Genomic DNA, 27,327 nt, shown 5'->3' with positions numbered 1-27,327 from the left:
TTGTGGACACCCCTGGTATGGATTATTAAAAGCACTTTTAGACTGTCTAAAATCCAGGCTAGTTTGTTCTAATACTCAGATGTCAGCTGACAGTAGCTTTATGCTAGCACTTGTCAGAGTATCAGGCTGCGGTTCATTGTTGAGGTTTTCCACTGACTGGAAGCAAAGAATGGGCAGTAAACAAAAAAAAACATCTCATTGTCTGCATGCTGGCATGCGAACACTGTCTTCTTCTGCGCCTCCTTCCTCCCGGTGTCAAGTAGCTGACACAAAGCTCCTCTCTGAAGAGTGCGTCTCCTCGCCAGGCATTCCTGAGTCTATCCCACATGTCAAGAACGGGCAGGTAGAACTGAGGAGGGCACAATGGAGCCTTCTGGCAGGTAGAGTCTTGTTGCCCACTGGGACTTTTCATTAAACTGACGACAAGCTCAAAGATCTTTCAGGTGGAAGCAGGACGTCACCTCAGACTACATAACCCAAAAGCAGTGACGTTGTCACGTCGTGTAAATGGTAAATAAAAAGAGAATACAATGATTTGCAAATCCTTTTAAACTTATATTCAATTGAATAGACTGCAAAGACAAGATATTTAACATTCGAACTGGAAAACTTTGTTATTTTTTGCAAATATTAGCTCATTTGGAATTTGATGCCTGCAACATGTTTCAAAAAAGCTGGCACCAGTGGCAAAAAAGACTGAGAAAGTTGAGAAATGCTCGTCAAAGACTTATTTGGAACATCCCACAGGTGAACAGGCTAATTGGGAACAGGTGGGTGCCATGATTGGGTATAAAAGCAGCTTCCATGAAATGCTCAGTCATTCACAAACAAGGACGGGGCGAGGGTCACCACTTTGACAACAAATGCCTGAGCAAATTGTTAAAGAACATAATTTCTCAACCAGCTATTGCAAGGCATTTGGGGATTTCACCATCTACACTCCGTAATATCATCAAAAGGTTCAGAGAATCTGGAGAAATCACTGCACGTAAGCCATGATATACACACCTTGGATCCCTCAGGCGGTACTGCATCAAAAAGCCACATCAGTGTGTAAAGGATATCACCACATGGGCTCAGGAACACTTCAGAAAACCACTGTCAGTAACTACAGTTGGTCGCTACATCTGTAAGTGCAAGTTCAAACTCTACTATGCAAAGCCAAAGCCATTTATCAACAACACCAAGAAAACGCTTCGCTGGGCCCGAGCTCATCTAAAATGGACTCATGCAAAGTGGAAAAGTGTTCTGTGGTCTGACGAGTCCACATTTCAAATTGTTTTCGGAAACTGTGGACGTCTTGTCCGCCAGAACAAAGAGGAAAAGAACCATCCGGATTGTTCTAGGGTCAAAGTGTAAAAGTCAGCATCTGTGATGGTATGGGGGTGTATTAGTGCCCAAGGCATGGGTAACTTACACATCTGTGAAGGCGCCATTAATGCTGAAAGGTACATACAGGTTTTGGAGCAACATATGTTGCCATCCAAGCAACGTTATCATGGACGCCCCTGCTTATTTCAGCAAGACGCTGCCGAGCCACGTGTTACAACAGCATGGCTTCATAGTCAAAGAGTGCGGGTACTAGACTGGCCTGCCTGTAGTCCAGACCTGTCTCCCATTGAAAATGTGTGGTGCAATATGAAGCCTAAAATAGCAGAAGGGAGACTGTTGAACAACTTAAGCTGTACATCAAGCAAGAATGGGAAAGAATTCCACTTCAAAAACGTGTCTCCTCAGTTCCCAAACCTTTACTGAGTGTTGTTAAAAGGAAAGGCCATGTAACACACTCGTAAAATTGCCCCTCTGACAACGTTTTTGCAATGTGTTGCTGCCATTAAATTCTAAGCTCATGATTATTTGCAAAAAAATAACAAAATCTCTCAGTGTGAACATAAAATATCTTGTCTTTGCAGTCTATTCAATTGAATATAAGTTGAAAAGGATTTGCAAATCATTGTATTCTCTTTTTATTTACCATTTACACAACATGACAACTTCACTGCTTTTGGGCTTTGTATTCAGATTCATGGTAACAGGACATCTTTTGACAGGAGTAAGTCTTGCCCTGGTGTATCCCCAAATTAGGAAGATGCTGGCAGCCATTCAAGGCACCTCAAAGCTGCCACAAACAATTGATAGGACGGGCAGAGCTGTAGACACTCAGACCGTTGCGATTTTGAACTAAATCGCAAACTGGATAACATATTGGAGAAGCAATCTACTCTGCAAAGCGGTATTACATCAATTTGAGAGCCAGAAACGGACAATTGGAGTCGAAGACTATTTGTCAAAACGATCGTTATCTACAACTCAGCTCCCCCGGCTCTAAACAAACTGAGTGAGACGCTCTTATATCCTCTTCCTTCAAGAACACCCGGGATGTTTTTGACTCTGTTGGACTAGACCTCGGACGCCTCCATAGCAACCAGCTGTAGATCAAAAACTAGATCAAAGTCAGTTGAACTTTGAACACATGAGTATTGCTTCAGTTGAATGGTGATACAGAATAAATATGGGTCTCAACTTAGTAAAGTATCCCCAAATACGAGGGCCAAAACAACGCTGCACTCTCCAAAGTAGCAGTGAGATCAATGAATGAGTGAATGAGTGAATAAGTGAGTGAGTTACCAGTGCATGGAAGGAAGGAAACTGTCTTTTCAATAGGACACAACTTTGTCACTTCCTGTACGATACCACGATTGGAGCTCTGAGTATTTGCCGATACCGATATTGATCCCATACGATATCAGGAGGAATCATCCCCACTTTCACTAATCATGTAAGGACATGTGAAAAGAGTCAAACAGAGAACAATGGCAGCTATAAAAAAAACACTAACCTGTTTATCATTAACTGTCTGGAGACTTTGTAGTGCATTTGTTTGACACTGCAATATTGTTCAATGATTATCACCTATGTCTAACTTGTCTGCTATAGTGTGCTTAGCTGTTGTGTAGCTGCTAGCTCCTAGGAGCTTATAGCCTTGCATGTTTACTTTTTGTAAATGGCTTCAGTAAAATAGAAGAAAGTGTGTGCTTATTGGAAGACATTTACATGCTAACTGTCTGTCCAGCTTTGCACACGTAAACACTATGCAGGACTGCTTGGATCACACATGATATCGCACACAAGTGTGCTTGGATCGCACATGATATTACACACAAGTAAACATGCTGCAGGACTGCTTGTATCCCACATGATGTCACACACAAGTAAACACACTGCAGGACTGTTCGTATCGCACATTATATCACACACAAGTAAACACACTGCAGGACTGCTTGTATCGCACATGATATCACACACAAGTAAACATGCTGCAGGACTGTTTGTATCCCACATGATGTCACACACAAGTAAACACACTGCAGGACTGTTCGTATCGCACATTATATCACACACAAGTAAACACACTGCAGGACTGCTTGTATCGCACACAAGTAAACATGCTGCAGGACTGCTTGTATCGCACATTATATCATACACAAGTAAACACGCTGCAGGACTGCTTGTATCACACATGATATCGCACAAGTAAACATGCTGCAGGGCAGCTTGCATCACACATTATATCCCACACAAGTAAACACGCTGCAGGACTGTTTGTATCGCACATGATATCGCACATACTGTAAGTTAACACGCTGCAGGACTGCTTGTATCACACATGATATCACACACAAGTAAACACGCTACAAGACTGCTTGTATCGCACATGATATCACACACAAGTAAACACGCTGCAGGGCTGCTTGCATGGCAGATGATATTGCACACAAGTAAACAAACTGCAGGGCTGCTTGTGTCACACATGATATCACACACAAGTAAACACACTGCAGGACTGCTTGTATCGCACACAAGTAAACATGCTGCAGGACTGCTTGTATCGCATATGATATCACCCACAAGTAAACACTCTTCAAGACTGCTTGTATTGCAAATTATATCGCACACAAGTAAACACGCTGCAGAACTGCTTGTATCACACATGATATCTCACAAGTAAATGTGCTGCAGGGCAGCTTGCATCGCACATTATATCGCACACAAGTAAACACGCTGCAGGACTGTTTGTATCACACATGATATCGCATATAAGTTAACACGCTGCAGGACTGCTTGTATCACACATGATATCACACACAAGTAAACATGCTGCAAGACTGCTTGTATCGCACATGATATTACACACAAGTAAACATGCTGCAGGACTGCTTGTATCGCAGATGATATTGCAAACAAGTAAACACACTGCAGGACTGCTTGTATCACACATGATATCACACACAAGTAAACACACTGCAGGACTGCTTGTATTGCACGGAAGTAAACATGCTGCAGGACTGCTTGTATCGCATATGATATCACACACAAGTAAACACTCTTCAAGACTGCCTATATTGCAAATTATATCGCACACAAGTAAACACGCTGCAGGACTGCTTGTATCGCACGTTATATCGCACACAAGTAAACATGCTGCAAGACTGCTTGTATCGCACATTATATCACACACAAGTAAACACACTGCAGGACTGCTTGTATCGCAGATGATATCGCACACAAGTAAACACGCTGCAGGACTGCTTGTACCACACATGATATCACACACAAGAAAACACGCTGCAGGACTGCTTGTATCACACATTATATCGCACACAAGTAAACACGCTGTAGGACTGCTTGTATCACATATGATATCACACACAAGAAACCACGTTGCAGGACTGCTTGCATCACACATGATATCACACACAAGTAAACATGCTGCAGGACTGCTTGTATCACACATGATATCACACACAAGTAAACACGCTGCAGGACTGCTTGTATCGCACATGATATCACACACAAGTAAACACACTGCAGTACTGCTTGTGTCACACATGATATCACACACAAGTAAACACGCTGCAGGACTGCTTGTATCGCACATGATATCACACACAAGTAAACACGCTGCAGGACTGCTTGTATCACACATGATATCACACACAAGTAAACATGCTGCAGGACTGCTTGTATCGCACATGATATCACACACAAGTAAACACACTGCTGTACTGCTTGTATTGCACACTAATAAACACGCTGCAGGACTGCATGTAACGCTCATGATATTACACACAACTAAACACACTGCAGGACTGTCTGTATCACACATGATATCGCACAAAAGTAAACACTCTGCTTGTATCACACATCATATCACACACAAGAAAACACGCTGCAGGACTGCTTGTATCGCACATGATATCGCACACAAGTAAACACACTGCAGGACTGCCTGTATCACACATGATATCACACACAAGTAAACACGCTGCAGGACTGCTTGTATCACACATGATATCGCACACAAGTAAACACTCTGCTTGTATCACACATCATATCACACAAAAGTAAACACGCTACAAGACTGCTTGCATCGCACATGATATCGGGCGGTATAGATCGGTTGGTAGAGCGACCGTGCCAGCAACTTGAGGGTTGCAGGTTCGATTTAATTTCCGCCATCCTAGTCACTGCTGTTGTGTCCTTGGGCAAGACACTTTACCCACCTGCTCCCAGTGCCACCCACACTGGTTTAAATGTAACTTAGATATTGGGTTTCACAATGTAAAGCGCTTTGAGTCACTTGAGAAAAAGCGCTATATAAATGTAATTCACTTCACTTCACAAGTAAACACGCTGCAGGACTGCTTGTATCGCACATTATATCACACACAAGTAAACACGCTGCAGGACTGCTTGTATCGCACATGATATCACACACAAGTAAACACACTGCAGGACTGCCTGTATCAAACATGATATCACACACAAGTAAACACGCTGCAGGACTGCTTGTATCGCACATGATATCACACATTTTACATGAAAGCCCATGTAATCTGTGGGGGTTTTTGCTGATATCGGACCAATATTTGATATCAATATCAGATGGGGACAGCCTTATTTGCAACATGGTCTCTGCAAGAGAAAGGATGTGAAACGACTGGGTCGCATAGTGATGCGGATGTGGTTCTCCCAAGGATGCAGACGGCTTCGGACACAGCTTGCAGGTAGGAAAATGATTTATTTTAAATATAAATCATATGGTGAATAACAAAAAGCCATGCACGTAGCACAAAAGGCAAAACAAAAGGACTAGCGTGGGAGCTAGCAGGAAAAAATAGCATAGCATGAAATCTAAGTAGTCGTTATTAGTTGTATGGGAACAAACTAGGAAGCCAGACCGAGTGAGGCCAGGGCAAAGACTAAATAGCCCTCTGATTAGTGCCCGGGCAACAGGTGCGCGTCCCGAACACTAATCAGAGGCAGGTGCGTACAATCTGCCGTCATGGCAACAGAAACAAACTAAACTCAAGGTGCTGAAAACACGTGACACAAACATAAACAAACTCTGATCCGGGCAGCGGATCGTAACAGTACCCCCCCCTTAAAGGACAGATTCCAGATGTCCCTTGAGACGAAATAAAACTAGAACCCAAAAAACAAGAAACAGTTCAAGAGTCCAGGGAGGGTGGAGGGAGGATTTGGTGGTGGATCGCCAGGCCACGTGTCCCCGAATCCACCGGGGAAGAGTCAGGTGGCGGCGGCGAGTGGAACGCCGCTGCCGCAGGCGAGGCGGGCGACCACGGAAAGGCCACATTCGTGGCTGCCGAGAAGGTGGGCGTGAGTGGCGCCAGAAGTTCAGCAGCCGGAGAGTTCTACGACTACGTCTCGGGTGTCGCTGCTGTTTGCGCCACTGGCGTCCATAAACAACCCTCCGAGAGCGCCGCTTGCGCAGCCAGACCACTCGAGGTCGCTGAGACGAAGACGAGGAGAGAGCAGACGTCGCCGTGGAAACAGGAGGAGCCGACGTCGCCGTGGAAGCAGGAGGAGCCGACGTCGCCGTGGAGGCAGGAGGAGCCGACGTCGCCGTGGAGGCAGGAGGAGCCGACGTCGCCGTGGAGGCAGGAGGAGCCGACGTCGCCGTGGAGGCAGGAGGAGCCGACGTCGCCGTGGAGGCAGGAGGAGCCGTCGTCGCCGTGGAGGCAGGTGCAGGTTCTGGTACCAGCCGTGGAGCAGGTGCAGGTTCTGGTACCAGCCGTGGAGCCGGCGCTGGTGTGGGTATCAGCCGTGGAGCCGGCGCTGGTGTGGGTACCAGCCGTGGAGCCGGCGCTGGTGTGGGAACCAGCCGTGGAGCCGGCGCTGGTGTGGGAACCAGCCGTGGAGCCGGCGCTGGTGTGGGAACCAGCCGTGGAGCCGGCGCTGGTGTGGGAACCAGCCTTGGAGCCGGCGCTGGTGTGGGAACCAGCCTTGGAGCCGGCGCTGGTGTGGGAACCAGCCTTGGAGCCGGCGCTGGTGTGGGAACCAGCCTTGGAGCCGGCGCTGGTGTGGGAACCAGCCTTGGAGCCGGCGCTGGTGTGGGAACCAGCCTTGGAGCCGGCGCTGGTGTGGGAACCAGCCTTGGAGCCGGCGCTGGTGTGGGAACCAGCCGAGGAGCCGGCGCTGGTGTGGGAACCAGCCGAGGAGCCGGCGCTGGTGTGGGAACCAGCCGAGGAACTTGGCATGGTGGAGCTTGGCGTGGTGGAGGTACAGGAGACGAAGCTTGGTGTGTCAGCCGAGGTGCAGGAACAGGTGCTAGCCGAGGTGCAGCTGGAGGTGGCCTAGCTGGCGGTTGTGGCTTAGCAGGCCAAAGGACTGGTGGCGGTGGCCGTGCAGGAGGTTGCGGTTTAGCACGCCGAAAGACTGGTGGCGGTGGCCTAGCTGGCGGTTGTGGCTTAGCAGGCCGAAGGACTGGTGGCGGTGGCCGTGCAGGAGGTTGCGGTTTAGCACGCCGAAAGACTGGTGGCGGTGGCCGTGCAGGGGGTTGCGGCTTAGCACGCTGAAAGACTGGTGACGGTGGCCGTGCAGGAGGTTGCGGTTTAGCACGCCGAAAAACTGGTGGCGGTGGCCGTGCAGGAGGTTGCGGCTTAGCTGAGCGCAATGGTGCCACCCCACTAGCACAGTTCCCAGTACTAGCCCCCCCCTCAAGACGCGGATACCAGACGCGCTCTTTGCGGTTTGGAACCGTCTTCAAGGGTGGGTGGGGGGAGGTATGGAGGGGGGTATACTCTTCTTTAAATTGTCCAAATTGACTATTATTACTCCTCACTTGAGATTGGGTGGGAGCACCAGGGGAAAAAATATGTGCAGTGGGCGGAGCAATAGTCACTGGGGGCGGAACCAAGGTCACTGGAGGTGGAGTTTGAAAATCAGAATGTGACTGACTAGACTTACACTTAGCAAAAATGTCCTGATAATGTTTTATCTTGGAATAAAAGTTATTTGGCATTGGCTGACAGAAAGAAGCAGATGGAAAAAAAAAATCTTGCTCAATGACGTCATCGGGAGTGGGCGGAGTTACCTCTTCGGGGGGCGCCAATGAAATGACGTCATTGTTGATGCTGTCCATGTGACTGACAGCCCAATCGGAGAAATGTTTGGCAAAGTGGTCGATTGGGTTGCCAAACATCTGAGGAGGGGAAGTTTGAGCTGCATGTAGCTTGCTTCGGTCCGGGAGAGGAGTTTGCAGGAGCGGCGCGTCTTGACAGCGAGGGGAAGACCTTCTGGCCGGCTTCCGTCTTCGCTGACGCGTCCCGTACTGCGGGGGTGTGGCGATGTCCTCGGGCCAAACGGAGTGGATTGGGACCAGCTTTCCGTTGGGACCCCATATCAGGTCCTGGCGCTCCGAGGGGGAATAGCGACGAGTTTCCGCTTCCATTGCTCGCAACACCTCCCACGTACCTTCGTCAAACTCCTCAATGGCTGCCGCGGGAGAATTGTTATTTGCTGGCTTCCTACTGAAACGACTGGGTCGCATAGTGATGCGGATGTGGTTCTCCCAAGGATGCAGACGGCTTCGGACACAGCTTGCAGGTAGGAAAATGATTTATTTTAAATATAAATCATATGGTGAATAACAAAAAGCCATGCACGTAGCACAAAAGGCAAAATAAAAGGACTAGCGTGGGAGCTAGCAGGAAAAAATAGCATAGCATGAAATCTAAGTAGTCGTTATTAGTTGTATGGGAACAAACTAGGAAGCCAGACCGAGTGAGGCCAGGGCAAAGACTAAATAGCCCTCTGATTAGTGCCCGGGCAACAGGTGCGCGTCCCGAACACTAATCAGAGGCAGGTGCGTACAATCTGCCGTCATGGCAACAGAAACAAACTAAACTCAAGGTGCTGAAAACACGTGACACAAACATAAACAAACTCTGATCCGGGCAGCGGATCGTAACAGGATGGCTTCTAAAGCCAACATGGTGCGATCCACAGTTTGAACAACTTCCAAGTCACGTTGAGGAAATGCAGACGATGAGTAGTTCAATGGCTGACTAAATAATACGACAAGAGAGCGACTATGCGAGTGCAAAGGTGAGAAATCACCCTTTGACTCCTCAGGTGTTTCGTTGCTCGCCACACCCGCCTGACGGCAGCACAAGTTTGGAGCGTCACCGTGGCAACAAAGACTGTGGGAAAGTCTGGGTCATGTAAGCCTTGTCAGGAGTCCTCCTCACCAATGGCTGCCGGACTTTACCGCCCGTCCAAACCTCAAAGAAACACACCTAAAAGTCTTACCTTCCACGCAGTGTTCCACGTCCTCCAGGTTCCGCAGGGTAATCCTCATCAGGCTGGAGTTGAGCATCAGTTGGTTCTTGTGCTCGGGCCCCATGGAGTCCGGGGCGGGGTTGAGGAAGAAAATGCGAGTGTCCCCGGTGGCCACCTGGTTGTCGCACACCCCCGGGTTGCCGAAGCCGCCAATCATCACCTTGTTGCCGCCGTCCAGGAGGATCTCACGGTTGACGCTGGTCTTGCCTTTCAAGTAGCGCCACACCCGGACCTTGGAACCAAAGGACGGCAGAAACCAGTCAATCAAGACTTCATACTGAATCAAACCATTCTTTAGAGCAGGGTCTCAAACATTTGAGGCCCGTAAGGGTCAATCATAAATTGCTAAAAAATAAATCATAACTTGATATCTTTTTTATCTCTAGATCAACTTCAGGTCTATCTGTCGCTTAAACCTTTTTTATTGTTGTATGCCCTTTTTTGTCAAAACCATGATTTTTATGGCAAAAACACAAAATCTGCAACATTTTCCCCAAAAAATTTGGTGAGAAATAAATATTTCAATAATTCATAACAACATGGAATTTGACTCATTATTTTTTTTTTAACAATGATACTTTAATATGAAAAATCCCACTAAAACTCTAGGGGATCCAAATGGGTCCTGCTTATAAAAGTGTTAAAAATAAAATCATAGATATTTTTTTTGCTGTTTATACACTTAAATCTTTATCAACTTCAGATCCATCTATCATTATAAAGTTTTAATTTTTTTATGTTGTTTACCCTTTTATGTCAAAACCTGTTTTGTAAGGCAAAAACACAATATGCAATATTCCCCCCCCCCCCCCCCCCCCCCCCCCCCGCGCCCCAAAAAATATTAAAGTGTAATATTTGATGTGAAGTAATTGGAGCCTTAAATAGGTCAATAATTCATAACAACATGGATTTTGATTCATTTTTTTTTTTTTAACAATGACAGTTTAATATGAAAAATCCCACAAAAACTCTCAGTGATCCAAATGGGTCCCGCTTATAAAAGTGTTAAAAATAAAATCATACATGGTTTTTTTTTCAGTTTTTACTTTCAACACTTAAATCTAGATCAACTTCAGATCCATCTGTCGATATAAAGTTTGTATTTGTTTATGTGTTATACCCTTTTATGTCAAAACCCTGTTTTGTAAGGCAAAAACAAAATATGCAATATTTCCCCCACACCCCAAAAAAATATTAAAGTGTAATATTTGATGTGAAGTAATTGGAACCTTAAATAGGTCAATAATTCATAACAACATGGATTTTGATTCATTATTATTTTTTGAACAATGATACTTTAATATGAAAAATCTCACTAAAACTCTCAGGAATCCAAATGGGTCCCACTGATAAAAGTGTAAAAAACAAAATCAAACATGTTTTTTTTCAGTTTTTACTTTCAACACTTAAATCTAGATCAACTTCAGATCCATCTGTCGATATAAAGTTTGTATTTGTTTATGTGTTATACCTTTTTATGTCAAAACCCTGTTTTGTAAGGCAAAAACAAAATATGCAATATTACCCCCACACCCCAAAAAAATATTAAAGTGTAATATTTGATGTGAAGTAATTGGAACCTTAAATAGGTCAATAATTCATAACAACATGGATTTTGATTCATTATTATTTTTTGAACAATGATACTTTAATATGAAAAATCTCACTAAAACTCTCAGGAATCCAAATGGGTCCCACTGATAAAAGTGTAAAAAACAAAATCAAACATGTTTTTTTTCAGTTTTTACTTTCAACACTTAAATCTAGATCAACTTCAGATCCATCTGTCGATATAAAGTTTGTATTTGTTTATGTGTTATACCTTTTTATGTCAAAACCCTGTTTTGTAAGGCAAAAACAAAATATGCAATATTACCCCCACACCCCAAAAAAATATTAAAGTGGAATATTTGATGTGAAGTAATTGGAGCCTTAAATGGGTCAATAATTCATAACAACATGGATTTTGATTCATTATTATTTTTTGAACAATGATACTTTAATATGAAAAATCTCACTAAAACTCTCAGGAATCCAAATGGGTCCCACTGATAAAAGTGTAAAAAACAAAATCAAACATGTTTTTTTTCAGTTTTTACTTTCAACACTTAAATCTAGATCAACTTCAGATCCATCTGTCGATATAAAGTTTGTATTTGTTTATGTGTTATACCTTTTTATGTCAAAACCCTGTTTCGTAAGGCAAAAACAAAATATGCAATATTACCCCCACACCCCAAAAAAATATTAAAGTGGAATATTTGATGTGAAGTAATTGGAGCCTTAAATGGGTCAATAATTCATAACAACATGGATTTTGATTCATTATTATTTTTTGAACAATGATACTTTAATATGAAAAATCTCACTAAAACTCTCAGGAATCCAAATGGGTCCCACTGATAAAAGTGTAAAAAACAAAATCAAACATGTTTTTTTTTCAGTTTTTACTTTCAACACTTAAATCTAGATCAACTTCAGATCCATCTGTCGATATAAAGTTTGTATTTGTTTATGTGTTATACCCTTTTATGTCAAAACCCTGTTTTGTAAGGCAAAAACAAAATATGCAATATTTCCCCCACACCCCAAAAAAATATTAAAGTGTAATATTTGATGTGAAGTAATTGGAACCTTAAATAGGTCAATAATTCATAACAACATGGATTTTGATTCATTATTATTTTTTGAACAATGATACTTTAATATGAAAAATCTCACTAAAACTCTCAGGAATCCAAATGGGTCCCACTGATAAAAGTGTAAAAAACAAAATCAAACATGTTTTTTTTCAGTTTTTACTTTCAACACTTAAATCTAGATCAACTTCAGATCCATCTGTCGATATAAAGTTTGTATTTGTTTATGTGTTATACCCTTTTATGTCAAAACCCTGTTTTGTAAGGCAAAAACAAAATATGCAATATTTCCCCCACACCCCAAAAAAATATTAAAGTGGAATATTTGATGTGAAGTAATTGGAGCCTTAAATGGGTCAATAATTCATAACAACATTGATTTTGATTCTTTTTTTTGGGAGCAATGATAGTTTAAAATAATAATATGGGCTGCTTGCATTCACCAAAAAAAAGCAAATTTTCGGGGCTTCCACGCTTTAGTAAATGAAAGTGAAGGCCATCCTATTTAATGGAGGAAGGCCGATGGGGCTCGCCTTCTTCCGATGGCCATCCAGCCAAAACCAAACATTGGACGTCAAGACTTTTTAGCCAGGGTTAAAGTAGACAAGTGTGTGAACAAAATGAGACGTTAAGCACCGAGCTACGTGAAATAATGGCTGGGCTACAAGAGGAAGTCATCTCGCAGTTTGGAGTGTTCTGCTGGAAATATCCGCCATTATAAAAGGTGCGTACCCATTCAATTGGCCCTTTTTTTTTTAGTTTATTCGTGAATAGCGTCGCCATGGTAACACAAAAGGTTCCCCCCTCAAAGTACCCCTGTCGACACAAACGAGACCTTTCCGACGGTATAACCTATGTGGGGGTTGGTTGGCCGGTTCGTCACGTATGAAGCGTAAGAGAAACGTGCGGAACTATAATGAAGTTAGAAGTATGAACAATAATAATATGGGCTGCTTGCATTCACTGCTGCAGTGTGAATGGGCGCTGGCACTGCAGCAGGCCCATAATTAGGAATCCCACAAAAACTCTCAAGCATCCAAAAGGGTCCCACTTATAAAAGTGTTAAAAATAAAATCTCTTTTTTTTTTTTTCTGTTTATATTTTCAACACTTAAATCTAGATCAACTTCAGATCCATCCGTCGATATAAATGTGTTATTGGTTTATGCCCTTTTTGTCAAAACCCTGTTTTGTAAGGCAAAAACTAAATACCGTATTTTCCGCACTATAAGGCGCACCGGATTATTAGCCGCACCTTCAATGAATTACATATTTCATAACTTTGTCCACCAATAAGCCGCCCCGGATTATAAGCCGCGCCTACGCTGCGCTAAAGGGAATGTCAAAAAAACAGTCAGATAGTTCAGTCAAACTTTAATAATATATTGAAAACCAGCGTTCTAACAACTCTGTCCCAAAATGTACGCAAATGTGCAATCACAAACATAGTAAAATTCAAAATGGTGTAGAGCAATAGCAACATAATGTTGCTCGAACGTTAATGTCACAACACACAAAATAAACATAGCGCTCACCTTCTGAAGTTATTCTTCATTCGTAAATCCTTCGAATTCTTCGTCTTCGGTGTCCGAATTGAAAAGTTGCGCAAGCGTGGTATCCAAAATGGCCGGTTCCGTCTCGTCGAAGTCATCGGAGTCAGTGTCGCTGTTGTTCTGTGAATCCTGCCTTCCGGAAAGCTCGGACCACAGTTGTGACCGAAATATCTGCCCAGGCATTTACGATCCACTGGCAAATGTTGGCGTATGTCGTCCGGCGCTGTCTGCCCGTCTTAGTGAAGGTGTGTTCGCCTTCGGAGCTGTGTGAAAAAAGCCACCCGGCCTCTTCGCGTAAACTTCCCTTAACCACTCGCTCATCTTTTCTTCATCCATCCATCCCTTCGAGTTAGCTTTTATGATGACCCCGGCTGGAAAGGTCTCTTTTGGCAAGGTCTTCCTTTTGAATATCACCATGGGTGGAAGTTAGCATGGCAAGCTAGAACCACAGTGGAGGATGACTTCTCATTCCCTGTGGTGCGAATATTCACCGTACGTACTCCCGTTCCACAGTGCGGTTCACAGGAATATCAGTTGCTGTGAAATACGGTAGTAATCCGTGTGCGGATGGAGAGATTGCGTCTTTTTATGAACCGGATCCTTGTCGCTTAGTAGGAGCCATTTTGTGGTCTTTACAGATGTAAACAGGAAATGAAACGTACGGTGATATCCGCGCGCTTTTTCTTCTTCTTCCGGGGGCGGGTGGTTGCTTACAGTAGAAGAAGAAGCGCTTCCTGTTCTATGGGGGCGGGTGCTTTCCTTGGCGGTTGCTTGCGTAGAAGAAGAAGCGCTTCCTGTTCTACCGGGAAAAAAGATGGCGGCTGTTTACCGAAGTTGCGAGATCGAAACTTTATGAAAATGAATCGTAATAAAGCGCACCGGGTTATAAGGCGCACTGTCAGCTTTTGAGAAAATGTGTGGTTTTTAGGTGCGCCTTATAGTGCGGAAAATACGGTATGCAATATTCTCCCCTGCACCTCAAAAAAATGTTAAAGTGTAATATTTGATGTGAAGTAATTGGAGCCTTAAATAGGTCAATAATTCATAACAACATTGATTTTGATTCATTATTTTTTTTTTGGAGCAACGAGAGGCCTTTTTTTTAAAAATAAGTCAAACTGAAATTCTTTGGGATACGAAATGGCCACAGTCATAAAAGTGTCAAAAATAAGTCATACATGTTATATTAAATCTTTAGATCAACTTCAAGTCTATCTGTCCGTATAAAGTTGTTTTTTTTAACTGTCCCATGCGTCGTTAGCATTAGCTAACATGCTAACACGTTTATAAGCGTATGTGTTAGTATTATTAACTTGCAATGGCATTCTTTTTCTATCCTTTCAGTTTTGTAAATTCACCAAAATTGTTATGATTTGTTGCCCGGGTCATATTTTGTTCTGTTAGTTCAGGGGTCTGCAACCCGCGGCTCCGGAGCCGCATGCGACTCTTTGATCACTCTGATGCGGCTCAGCTGTATACTTGCCGACCCCCCCGATTTTCCCGGGAGACTTCCGGATTTCAGTGCCTCTCGCAGAAAACTCCCGGGTTTAATATTCTTCGACTTTGACCCATACAATAATAATAAGGGCGTGCCATGATGGTACAGCATTTAGCGCCCTCTACAATCTGTACAAACAGCGTGCCAGCCCAGCCTTTTGTTATATGCATCTTCAGCTTGCACACGTAAGTGACAGCAACGCATACTTGCTCAACAGCCACACAGGTTACACTGACGGTGGCCATATAAAACAACTTTAACACTCTTACTAATAATGTGCCACACTTTGAACCAAAACCAAACAAGAATGACAAACACATTTCGGGAGAACATCTGCACCTTAACACAACATAAACACAACAGAACAAATACCCAGAATCCCATGCAGCCCTGACTCTTCCGGGCTACATTATACACCCCTGCTACCACCAAACCCCGCCCCCACTCCAACCCTGCTCCCTCACACCTCAATTAATTTGTGAAACTGGTCAAAATGGCTCTTTGACTGGTAAAGGTTGCCGACCCCTGTGTTAGTTTGACTACCTCAGTTCTGTTTTCAGCAGCCCTGGGTTTGTGTTTTAGTTGCCATGACTGCAGATTAGTTTCACCTGCCTCTTATCAATGTTCGGGACGCTCACCTGCTCCTGGGCACTAATCAGAGAGCTATTTATTCCCATTTCTCGCCACAATCAGTCTGGCTTCCTTGTTTGCACTACGCAACATTTAGCAACGGCTGTTTTCGATTCCTATGCCTGTTTGTTTGCTAAGCTTTCGCGCTAGCATTTTCCTTAGATTTGCCTCCCGTGCTATCGGCAAGATTGTTTTGTTTTTCTGCTTCGCCTGAATGATTTATGCCAATAAATCATTGTCTCACCTGCACGTTGCCTCCGGAGTTTCCTGTTGCATCTTGGGAGAACGACTAGCGCATAACCATGCGGCCACGTTGGTACAAAAACGTCACCATGGAGTTATTGAGTCTAGCTTGCGCAGCTAGTGGGTCAATGACAAAGACTTATGTTTTGTTTGATCAGCCGTTTTACTGCCGTGTTACAGACACCCTTTGGAAACAATTACGGTATGTAAATAAACATTGACAGAATATTTCTGTGCAAATAACTCATTTAACAATGTGTATATATATATATATATATATATATATATATATATATATATATATATATATCTACGACTTATAGTCCAGTGCTGCTGATATATGGACTTTTTTTTAAACTATTTCAATTCAATGGGTGCTGCTTATATAGCCCGGAAAATATGGTAATAAAATTTCAAATTCATATAATATTCACTGAATGTTGTCTCTGTGTTGGCCCTGTGATGAGGTGGCGACTTGTCAAGGGTGTACCCTGCCTTCCTTGTCAAGAGTGTACCTTCCTTGTCCAGAGTGTACACCGCCTTCCTTGTCCAGAGTGTACCTGCCTTCCTTGTCCAGGGTGTGTGCCGCCTTCCTTGTCCAGAGTGTACCCTGCTTTCCTTGTTCAGGGTGTGCCCCGCCTTCCTTGTCCAGGGTGTACCCCGCCTTCCTTGTCCAGGGTGTACCCCGCCTTCCTTGTCCAAGGTGTACCCCGCCTTCCTTGTCCAGGGTGTACTCAGCCTTCCTTGTCCAGGGTGTACGCTGCCTTCCTTGTCCTTGTCCAGGGTGTACTCTGCCTTCTTTGTCCAGGGTGTACCCCGCTTTCCTTGTCCAAGGTGTACTCCGCCTTCCTTGTCCAGGGTGTACCCCGCCTTCCTTGTCCAGGGTGTACCCAGCCTTCCTTGTCCTTGTCCTGGGTGTACACAGCCTTCTCTGTCCAGGGTGTACCCCGCCTTCCTTGTCCAGGGTGTACGCAGCCTTCCTTGTCCTTGTCCAGGGTGTACACAGCCTTCTCTGTCCAGGGTTTACCCCGCCTTCCGCCCGAGTGTAACTGGGATAGGCTCCAGCACCCCCGCGACCCGAGAGGGACAAGCGGTAGAAAATGGATGGATGTTTCAAGCAGCTCTCCTAACTGTAATCAGTAGGTGTCCATGCACTACATTTGTCCGACTTCTCAAATAGTTGGACTGTAAATTAGCCTCCGACAGGAAACACCTTAACCTGATCGTGTTCAGTTTTTGAGAAGTCGGACTAACACAGGTGGATTATGCAATTGGACACCAGATCTCTGGAGGGGGGATGGTGTGTGCGGGAAACAACCCGGAATCAGGTACCGTTCAATAAAACATAATAACAATTAGGGATGTCCGATAATGGCTTTTTGCTGATATCCAATATTCCGATATTGTCCAAATCTTTAATTACCGATACCGATATCAAACGATATTGATATCAACCGATACTGATGTATACAGTCGTGGAATTAACACATTATTATGCCTAATTTGGACAACCAGGTATGGTGAAGATAAGGTCCTTTTTAAAAAATAAAATAAAATAAAATAAGATAAATAAATTAAAAACATTTTCTTGAATAAAAAAGAAAGTAAAACAATATAAAAACAGTTACATAGAAACAAGTAATTAATGAAAATGAGTAAAATTAACTGTTAAAGGTTAGTACTATTAGTGGACCAGCAGCACGCACAATCATGTGTGCTTACGGACTGTATCCCTTGCAGACTGTATTGATATATATTGACATATAATGTAGGAACCAGAATATTAATAACAGAAAGAAACAACCCTTTTGTGTGAATGAGTGTGAATGAGTGTAAATGGGGGAGGGAGGTTTTTTGGGTTGGTGCACTAAATGTAAGTGTATCTTGTGTTTTTCATGTTGATTTAATAAATAAATACTTTTTTTTTTTTTTTTTAAAAACACGATACCGATAATAAAAAAAACGATACCGATAATTTCCGATATTACATTTTAAAGCATTTATCGGCATCTCTAATAACAATGTTTACTTGCTCCACAAATGAAAAGGACAAAACATTTTGAAGAGCATCGTTGGTAGAAAAAAAGAAACTACGAAGATTCATTTACGAAGGGAGCGAAGGAAATTAATTAATCCAGACTCCCGAACGAGCCCTACAAGGAAATACCGTATTTTCCGCACTATAAGGCGCACCGGATTATTAGCCGCACCTTCAATGAATTACATATTTCATAACTTTGTCCACCAATAAGCCGCCCCGGATTATAAGCCGCGCCTACGCTGCGCTAAAGGGAATGTCAAAAAAACAGTCAGATAGTTCAGTCAAACTTTAATAATATATTGAAAACCAGCGTTCTAACAACTCTGTCCCAAAATGTACGCAAATGTGCAATCACAAACATAGTAAAATTCAAAATGGTGTAGAGCAATAGCAACATAATGTTGCTCGAACGTTAATGTCACAACACACAAAATAAACATAGCGCTCACCTTCTGAAGTTATTCTTCATTCGTAAATCCTTCGAATTCTTCGTCTTCGGTGTCCGAATTGAAAAGTTGCGCAAGCGTGGTATCCAAAATGGCCGGTTCCGTCTCGTCGAAGTCATCGGAGTCAGTGTCGCTGTTGTTCTGTGAATCCTGCCTTCCGGAAAGCTCGGACCACAGTTGTGACCGAAATATCTGCCCAGGCATTTACGATCCACTGGCAAATGTTGGCGTATGTCGTCCGGCGCTGTCTGCCCGTCTTAGTGAAGGTGTGTTCGCCTTCGGAGCTGTGTGAAAAAAGCCACCCGGCCTCTTCGCGTAAACTTCCCTTAACCACTCGCTCATCTTTTCTTCATCCATCCATCCCTTCGAGTTAGCTTTTATGATGACGCCGGCTGGAAAGGTCTCTTTTGGCAAGGTCTTCCTTTTGAATATCACCATGGGTGGAAGTTAGCATGGCAAGCTAGAACCACAGTGAAGGATGACTTCTCATTCCCTGTGGTGCGAATATTCACCGTACGTGCTCCCGTTCCACAGTGCGGTTCACAGGAATATCAGTTGCTGTGAAATACGGTAGTAATCCGTGTGCGGATGGAGAGATTGCGTCTTTTTATGAACCGGATCCTTGTCGCTTAGTAGGAGCCATTTTGTGGTCTTTACAGATGTAAACAGGAAATGAAACGTACGGTAATATCCGCGCGCTTTTTCTTCTTCTACGCGGGCGGGTGGTTGCTTACAGTAGAAGAAGAAGCGCTTCCTGTTCTATGGGGGCGGGTGCTTTCCTTGGCGGTTGCTTGCGTAGAAGAAGAAGCGCTTCCTGTTCTACCGGGAAAAAAGATGGCGGCTGTTTACCGAAGTTGCGAGATCGAAACTTTATGAAAATGAATCGTAATAAAGCGCACCGGGTTATAAGGCGCACTGTCAGCATTTGAGAAAATTTGTGGTTTTTAGGTGCGCCTTATAGTGCGGAAAATACGGTAGCGCCCCCCAGTGTATGGGGGGGAAACATGCTGTGTGACCACTAGTCCCATTGGAGAGAGTCCATGGACACTTGGATTTTACAGACTAATTTAGTGCATGGAAACGTAGTGAATGTGTCCCTCCATGAAAAGAAGTTTGACACCCATGACTTCAAATGACACCCATGATTTAAAATGACACCCATGACTTAAAATGACAACCACGACTTCAAATGACAGCCAGTCAGTCAGCAACAGACAATCAAGTTTCTTCCGCAAAGATTTCGGAGTTGTCGTCTTATTTTAGCCGCGGTGGTTTGTGTGTCGCGTGCCTTTAATCGTCTGCGCTCAGTCCCTGTGAGGTGGGAGGCAAGCTGACCAAACAGGACTGTTTATTTTGAGGGTTTACAGCGCGGTCACCACGAGGTTTCACAATGAATGGACGCACAAAAGAGGAAAAGGACAATTTCTTCCCGAGCGAAGAAGCAGAAACACAGGATGTTTTTTTTTTTTGTAACAAGGTTCACATTTTCTCCACTAGCTAACCCAAAGACGTTTGACTTTACTCTGTAACCACGGCAACCAAAACCATGTACGTTGACTAAAACATCCATCTTTCATGTACAGTCAGATTATGTGTGTATTGACACAGAAGTCAGAATAATATTTACTGTAACTTTAGGACGTTTGGCCTCGGGCTGGAAACTGTATCGCCATAGAAGTGTTTGATATCGGTCGATATCCAGGATTATTGATATTTTTTATGATTTATGGAAAATAAGGAGCAGGAGAAAAGGATATTGTATTTCAAATGTAACCTTCTTTTTTTTATTACTATTAAATGGTTTTATTATTTAACATAAATATACATTCATAAATTAAAAAAATTGTATAAATGTAAGTAAATATTTCACTATTATTTGATTATAATCCCTCAGATAGCCAGCCAGGGAAAAAAAGGAAATGTCAACACAAGCTTGGAAAACAAACAATGTGACAAAATAGTAAAATGAAATTGAACACTTAACAATAAGCTCTTACAAATCTAAAATATGTAAGAAATTCTCCATAAAGTGTAAGAAAATAGTGCAAAGTGTGAAAATGTAAACATAGAAACCTGACAAGAACTATTTCCCACAGGTTTACAGCCGTGCTCTAAAGGGTGAGCGCGGCAAAGGTGGAGTGGTGTTAGCGCTCTTGCCTTGCATCATGTACAGAACACCCTGGTCTGACTACGGTCCCTCTGAAAAAAATCCTTACAACTGACTTTTCCTCTCTGATCCACAATTTCTTCATTTGGACTTTCTCTTCCCCACTCCATGCAAAGACTCAACCTAACTTGACAGTTGATACTGTCACCTGATTGGCTGTTAGCGTGTCACTCCCACTGACCAGTCATCACTTCCTGTGTTGCTTCCATACTTCAACTTACTTACGACGGAAAAAAGTTACTGAACGTTTTATAGAACACATTTTTATTGGTATCGATTACGTGTCCGATACATAGAGTATTGATATCATGCTATCGCCCAGCCCTAGTTTAGCGACACACTTTTAGGTAGTGATATCCGATAATGGCTTTTTGCCGATATCCCATATTCCGATATTGTCCAACTCTATAATTACCGATACCGATATCGACCGACACCGATTTCAACCGATATATACAGTCGTGGAATTAACACATTATTATGCCTAATTTGGACAACCAGGTATGGTGAAGATAAGGTACTTTTTTTTTAAATTAATAAAATAAGATAAATAAATTAAAAACATTTTCTTGAATAAAAAAGAAAGTAAAACAATATAAAAACAGTTACATAGAAACTAGTAATTAATGAAAATGAGTAAAATTAACTGTTAAAGGTTAGTACTATTAGTGGACCAGCAGCACGCACAATCATGTGTGCTTACGGACTGTATCCCTTGCAGACTGTATTGATATATATTGACATATAATGTTGGAACCAGAATATTAATAACAGAAAGAAACAACCCTTTTGTGTGAATGAGTGTAAATGAGGGAGGGAGGTTTTTTGGGTTGGTGCACTAATTGTAAGTGTATCTTGTGTTTTTTATGTTGATTTAATTAAAAATATATATATAATAATAATAATAATAATTTACATCTCTACTTTTAGGTGATCAACTTTACATATATCTGTTGTCATAAACATGTTTTATGCCCTTTTATTTCCAAATAAATCCCTGTTTTTAATAGCAAAAACGTCAAACAATGCAACATTTTCCCCGGAACATTTTTTTAAAAATGTAATATTTTTATTATTGAAAATGTCAAGTTCTATAACATGCTTGCTAAGACGTTTCCCATTGGGCAACTCTATCCTGTAGCCACGCCCCCTCGGGTAATGTACTTCCTGTGTTTACACCAAAAAATATACTTTCTCCCTGGCTACTGATAAATGCTAATAGTGTTGGGACTGGAATCATCCAAATATGATTAGCGGAAATGTTATGGATCGGTAACAAGTAATCTAACTGGCTGGTTAGCTCACTATGCTAACTAGCAAGCTTGCTTAGGCGCTCCTGATCGTCTCCCCGTCCTGCGGGGTTCAGACCAGGGGAACAGCGAGTACCTGCGACTAAGGCCAGCTTTTAACATATTTTGTTTCGATCCTATTTTTACTCATATTTCATTTTTTTTAAAGCGCGGAACTGATATTTTGAGGGGGAAAAGAATATTTAAAAACAGGTGTCTGGGTTCCAAAAGGCCCCCACTCATAAAAGTGTTAAAAAAAAAGTCATATATCAATACCGTATTTTTCAGACTGTAAGCCGCTACTTTTTCCCTACGCTTTGAACCTGCGGCTTATAAAACGGCGCAGCCAATTCATGGATTTTTCTTCGCTAACGGCCGTAATGTTTTGTGTTGAACAAATAGTTTTCAACACCGACATTACCCTGAAAATGTGTGGTATTGTTTGTGCCATGGTGCCATCTTTTGGATGGGTTCGCTCACTGCAGGTGCTGCGGGATAAACATGTACTTCCTGTTTCGCGCCCTGAATCGGAAGTATATCCCGTTTTGTCTACTATTCGCCTATAGCATTTCTCCTCAAATGGATTCTTCATTCATCACTCCGAGCAAGGTTAGTAAGTTTTACAATATACTAAAACAATTCTTACTTACTAAACCGTCCCATGTGTGAGGTCTGTGGGAGAGTTTTCATGCATATTAAAGTTAAAGTACCACCGGTAGTGGTGAAATTACCCTCTGCATTTGACCCATCCCCTTGTTCCACCTCCTGGGAGGTGAGGGGAGCAGTGAGCAACAGCGGTGGCCGCGCATTTGGGAATCATTTTGGTGATTTAACCCCCAATTCCAACCCTTGATGCTGAGTGCCAAGCAGGGAGGTAATGGGTCCCAATTTTATAGTCTTAGGTATGACTCGGCAGGGGTTTGAACTCACGACCTACCGATCTCAGGGTGGTTACATGCGCTGGCTGATTGGAGAGCTAGCTTGCGCAGCTAGTGGGTCCATGACCATGACTTCTGTTTTGTTTGATCAGCCGTTTTACTGCCGTGTTACAGACACCGTTTGGAAACAATGAAGGTATGTAAATAAATCATTCGTACCAGTACAAATCTGCGACTTATAGTTCCGGTGTGGCTAATATATGTGAGCGTATTTATTTTTTCAAAAATTTGGTGGGTGTGCCTTAAATGCCGGTGTGCTCTGTAGCTCGGAAAGTACGATATGTACAGTCGTGGTCAAAAGTTTCCATACTTGTAAAGAACATAATGCACAACTCTTATTTTTTTTGTGATAGAGTGATTGGAGCACATACTTGTTGGTCACAAAAAACATTCATGAAGTTTGGTTCTTTTATGAATTTATTATGGGTCTTCTGAAAATGTGAGCAAATCTGCTGGGTCAAAAGTATACATACAGCAATGTTAATATTTGCTTACATGTCCCTTGGCAAGTTTCACTGCAATAAGGCGCTTTTGGTAGCCATCCACAAGCTTCTGCTTGAATTTTTGACCACTCCTCTTGACAAAATTGGTGCAGTTCAGCTAAATGTGTTGCTTTTCTGACATGGACTTGTTTCTTCAGCATTGTCCCCACGTTTAAGTCAGGACTGTAGGAAGGCCATTCTAAAACCTTCATTCTAGCCTGATTTAGCCATTCCTTTACCACTTTTGACGTTTGTTTGGGGTCATTGTCCTGTTGGAACACTCAACTGCACCCAAGACCCAACCTCCGGGCTGATGATTTTAGGTTGTCCTGAAGAATTTGGAGGTCATCCTCCTTTTTCATTGTCCCATTTAAAGCACCAGTTCCATTGGCAGCAAAACAGGTCTAGAGCATAATACTACCACCATCATGCTTGATGGTAGGCTTGGTGTTCCTGGGATTAAATGACTCACCTTTCTCTTCCAAACATATTGCTGAGTATTGTGGCCAAACAGCTCCATTTTTGTTTCATCTGACCACAGAACTTTCCTCCAGAAGGTCTTATCTTTGTCCATGTGATCAGCAGCAAACTTTAGACGAGTCTTAAGGTGTGGCTTCTGCAGCAAGGGCTTCCTTCTTGCATGGTAACCTCATAGTCCATGGTGATGCAAAACAGGCTTGACTGTGGACACTGACACTTGTGTTCCAGCAGCTTCCAATTCATTGCTGACCTGCTTTTTGGTGGTTCTCGGTTGACTCTTTATCATCCTGACCAATTTTCTCTCAGCAGAAGGAGATAGCTTGCGTTTTCTTCCTGATCGTGGCAGTGACAAAACTGTGCCATGCCCTTTATACTTACCAACAATTACTGTATCTGCACAGTTGCTCTTGGGACTGTAAGCTGCTTTGAAATGGCTCCAAGTGACTTTCCTGACTTGTTCAAGTCAATGATTCGGTTTTTTTCAGATCTGTGCTGAGTTCCTTTGACTTTTCCATTGTCACGTTTGTAACCGAGTCTAATGACTGCATGACATGAGCCCTATTTAAATGGGCTCAGAGAAGTCAACAGGTGTGGCCAATCATAATCACTCACATGAAGAGGCCATGCCATGAAGATCATTTGATTTGATTGTAACTTTTCTACATCACCAAAATTGATCATGTATGTTGCTGTATGTATACTTTTGACCCAGCAGATTTGCTCACATTTTCAGTAGACCCACAAAAAATTCATAAAAGAACCAAACTTCATGAATGTTTTTTGTGACCAACATGTGCTTCAATAACTCTATCACAAAAAAATAAGAGTTGTAGAAATGATTGGAAACTCAAGACAGCCATGACGTTATGTTCTTTACAGTGTACCGTATTTTCCGCACTATAAGGCGCACCTAAAAACCACAATTTTTCTCAAAAGCTGACAGTGCGCCTTATAACCCGGTGCGCTTTATTACGATTCATTTTCATAAAGTTTCGATCTCGCAACTTCGGTAAACAGCCGCCATCTTTTTTCTCGGTAGAACAGGAAGCGCTTCTTCTTCTACGCAAGCAACCGCCAAGGAAAGCACCCGCCCCCATAGAACAGGAAGCGCTTCTTCTTCTACTGTAAGCAACCACCCGCCCCCGGAAGAAGAAGAAAAAACGCGCGGATATCACCGTACGTTTCATTTCCTGTTTACATCTGTAAAGACCACAAAATGGCTCCTACTAAGCGACAAGGATCCGGTTCATAAAAAGACGCAATCTCTCCATCCGCACACGGATTACTACCGTATTTCACAGCAACTGATATTCCTGTGAACCGCACTGTGGAACGGGAGCACGTACGGTGAATATTCGCACCACAGGGAATGAGAAGTCATCCTTCACTGTGGTTCTAGCTTGCCATGCTAACTTCCACCCATGGTGATATTCAAAAGGAAGACCTTGCCAAAAGAGACCTTTCCAGCCGGCGTCATCATAAAAGCTAACTCGAAGGGATGGATGGATGAAGAAAAGATGAGCGAGTGGTTAAGGGAAGTTTACGCGAAGAGGCCGGGTGGCTTTTTTCACACAGCTCCGAAGGCGAACACACCTTCACTAAGACGGGCAGACAGCGCCGGACGACATACGCCAACATTTGCCAGTGGATCGTAAATGCCTGGGCAGATATTTCGGTCACAACTGTGGTCCGAGCTTTCCGGAAGGCAGGATTCACAGAACTGCTGCACAACAACAGCGACACTGAATCCGATGACTTCGACGAGACGGAGCCGGCCATTTTTGGATCCCACGCTTGCGCAACTTTTCAATTCGGACACCGAAGACGAAGAATTCGAAGGATTTACGAATGAAGAATAACTTCAGAAGGTGAGCGCTATGTTTATTTTGTGTGTTGTGACATTAACGTTCGAGCAACATTATGTTGCTTTTGCTCTACACCATTTTGAATTTTACTATGTTTGTGATTGCACATTTGCGTACATTTTGGGACAGAGTTGTTAGAACGCTGGTTTTCAATATATTATTAAAGTTTGACTGAACTATCTGACTGTTTTTTTGACATTCCCTTTAGCGCAGCGTAGGCGCGGCTTATAATCCGGGGCGGCTTATTGGTGGACAAAGTTATGAAATATGTAATTCATTGAAGGTGCGGCTAATAATCCGGTGCGCCTTATAGTGCGGAAAATACGGTATGTACACTTTGGACCACGACTGTATATTATTTTTACTTCCAGCGCTTAAATCTGCACATCAACTTCAACTCTATCAGTCGATTCTAAGCTTTTATTATCTTTTGAGCAAAGTCTGCATGCCAGCTTTATGTTATTAATATCAATATTTCCACTTTTCCTCCTTACATTACACTTGTTTGCTCTTTTATTGCACTTTTGTGATATTTTGTGGAACCCCTGAGCTCCATGTCTGGATGGTTCAGGCCACACTTGTTGATGTTTCCATGCTAAAGTTGGTTTGCCAGGCGACCAAAGTGCACCACAAAAAAGGTGAAATCTCCCCACTCCATTTTGTGCACCTAGCGTGCGAGCAGCAGGTGCAAAGTGAGCACCATCGGGCGCACGCGCACGCGCACGGACCTTGCAGGAGTAGGTGTTGTGCACGCGCACTGACCTTGCAGGAGTAGGTGTTGTGCACCGGGTCCATGTTGATGATCTCGTCCACGGTTCCCGTCAGCACGACGTTGGCCTCCTCCTCGCGGTCCTCCAGCTCCTTCTCCGGGCAAGTGGCCGCGCATGGCCGCCACAGAGCCGCCAGAAGGCCGATCACCAGCAGCAGTGCGCCGCTCAACTTCCGCCGGGAACTCATGACCGCAACTTTTCTTCGAAAAAACCCACCAAAAAAGCTCTTTGTTTGAAGTCAAACGTTAATAACGGGAGTGCGCGAACTCCAAAGTGTTTTGTTTTTTTCCTTCGCAACTTCTTTGCCGGCGTCTCTTCCGCTCCGCTGCCCAGCTTCGCGCATCTGCAGCCCGGCTTGAAAATGTGCTGCTGTCGCCGCCGGCTGGAAGTGTTGGATGAAGAGAAAGGAAGAAGGAGGAAGCAGAATAGAGATCTCTCTCTCTCTCTCTCTCTCTCTCTCTCTCTCTCTCTCTATCTCTATCTCTCTCTCTCTCTCTCTCTCTCTCTCTCTCTCTCTCTCTCTCTCTCTCTCTCTCTCTCTCTGCAGGAATGCAACGACACTTTTCTCTCCCCCCTCCTCACACACACACACACACACAAACACACACGCACGCACACACACACAGAGTGGATTTGCATGCA

At 43.4% G+C, this 27,327-nt stretch overlaps 1 protein-coding gene across 5 annotated transcripts in view; it reads right to left on the bottom strand.

Annotated features, from left to right (window-relative positions):
- The window catches only part of agrn (agrin), a 601,652-nt gene extending 574,632 nt beyond the window's left edge, over nt 1–27,020 (bottom strand). For 3 of the 5 annotated variants that reach the window (XM_072915895.1, XM_061985594.2, XM_072915896.1), the window contains exons 1-2: nt 26,678–27,019; nt 9,616–9,877 (exon numbers count right to left, since the gene is read on the bottom strand). In XM_072915895.1, the coding sequence (XP_072771996.1) occupies nt 9,616–9,877; nt 26,678–26,872 (457 nt within the window). In that variant the 5' untranslated portion in view covers nt 26,873–27,019. Of the gene's footprint in view, nt 1–9,615; nt 9,878–26,677 lie in introns of all 5 variants that reach the window. The other 2 variants (XM_072915893.1, XM_072915897.1) reach the window with 1 other exon arrangement.
- Between the last annotated feature and the right edge of the window lie 307 nt (nt 27,021–27,327).

This window comes from Nerophis lumbriciformis, linkage group LG23 (assembly GCF_033978685.3).
Source record: "Nerophis lumbriciformis linkage group LG23, RoL_Nlum_v2.1, whole genome shotgun sequence".
NCBI classification, from domain to species: domain Eukaryota; kingdom Metazoa; phylum Chordata; class Actinopteri; order Syngnathiformes; family Syngnathidae; genus Nerophis; species Nerophis lumbriciformis.
The sequence above is the reverse complement of the archived record's forward strand: the minus strand, read 5'-3'. Positions and strand labels throughout refer to the sequence as shown.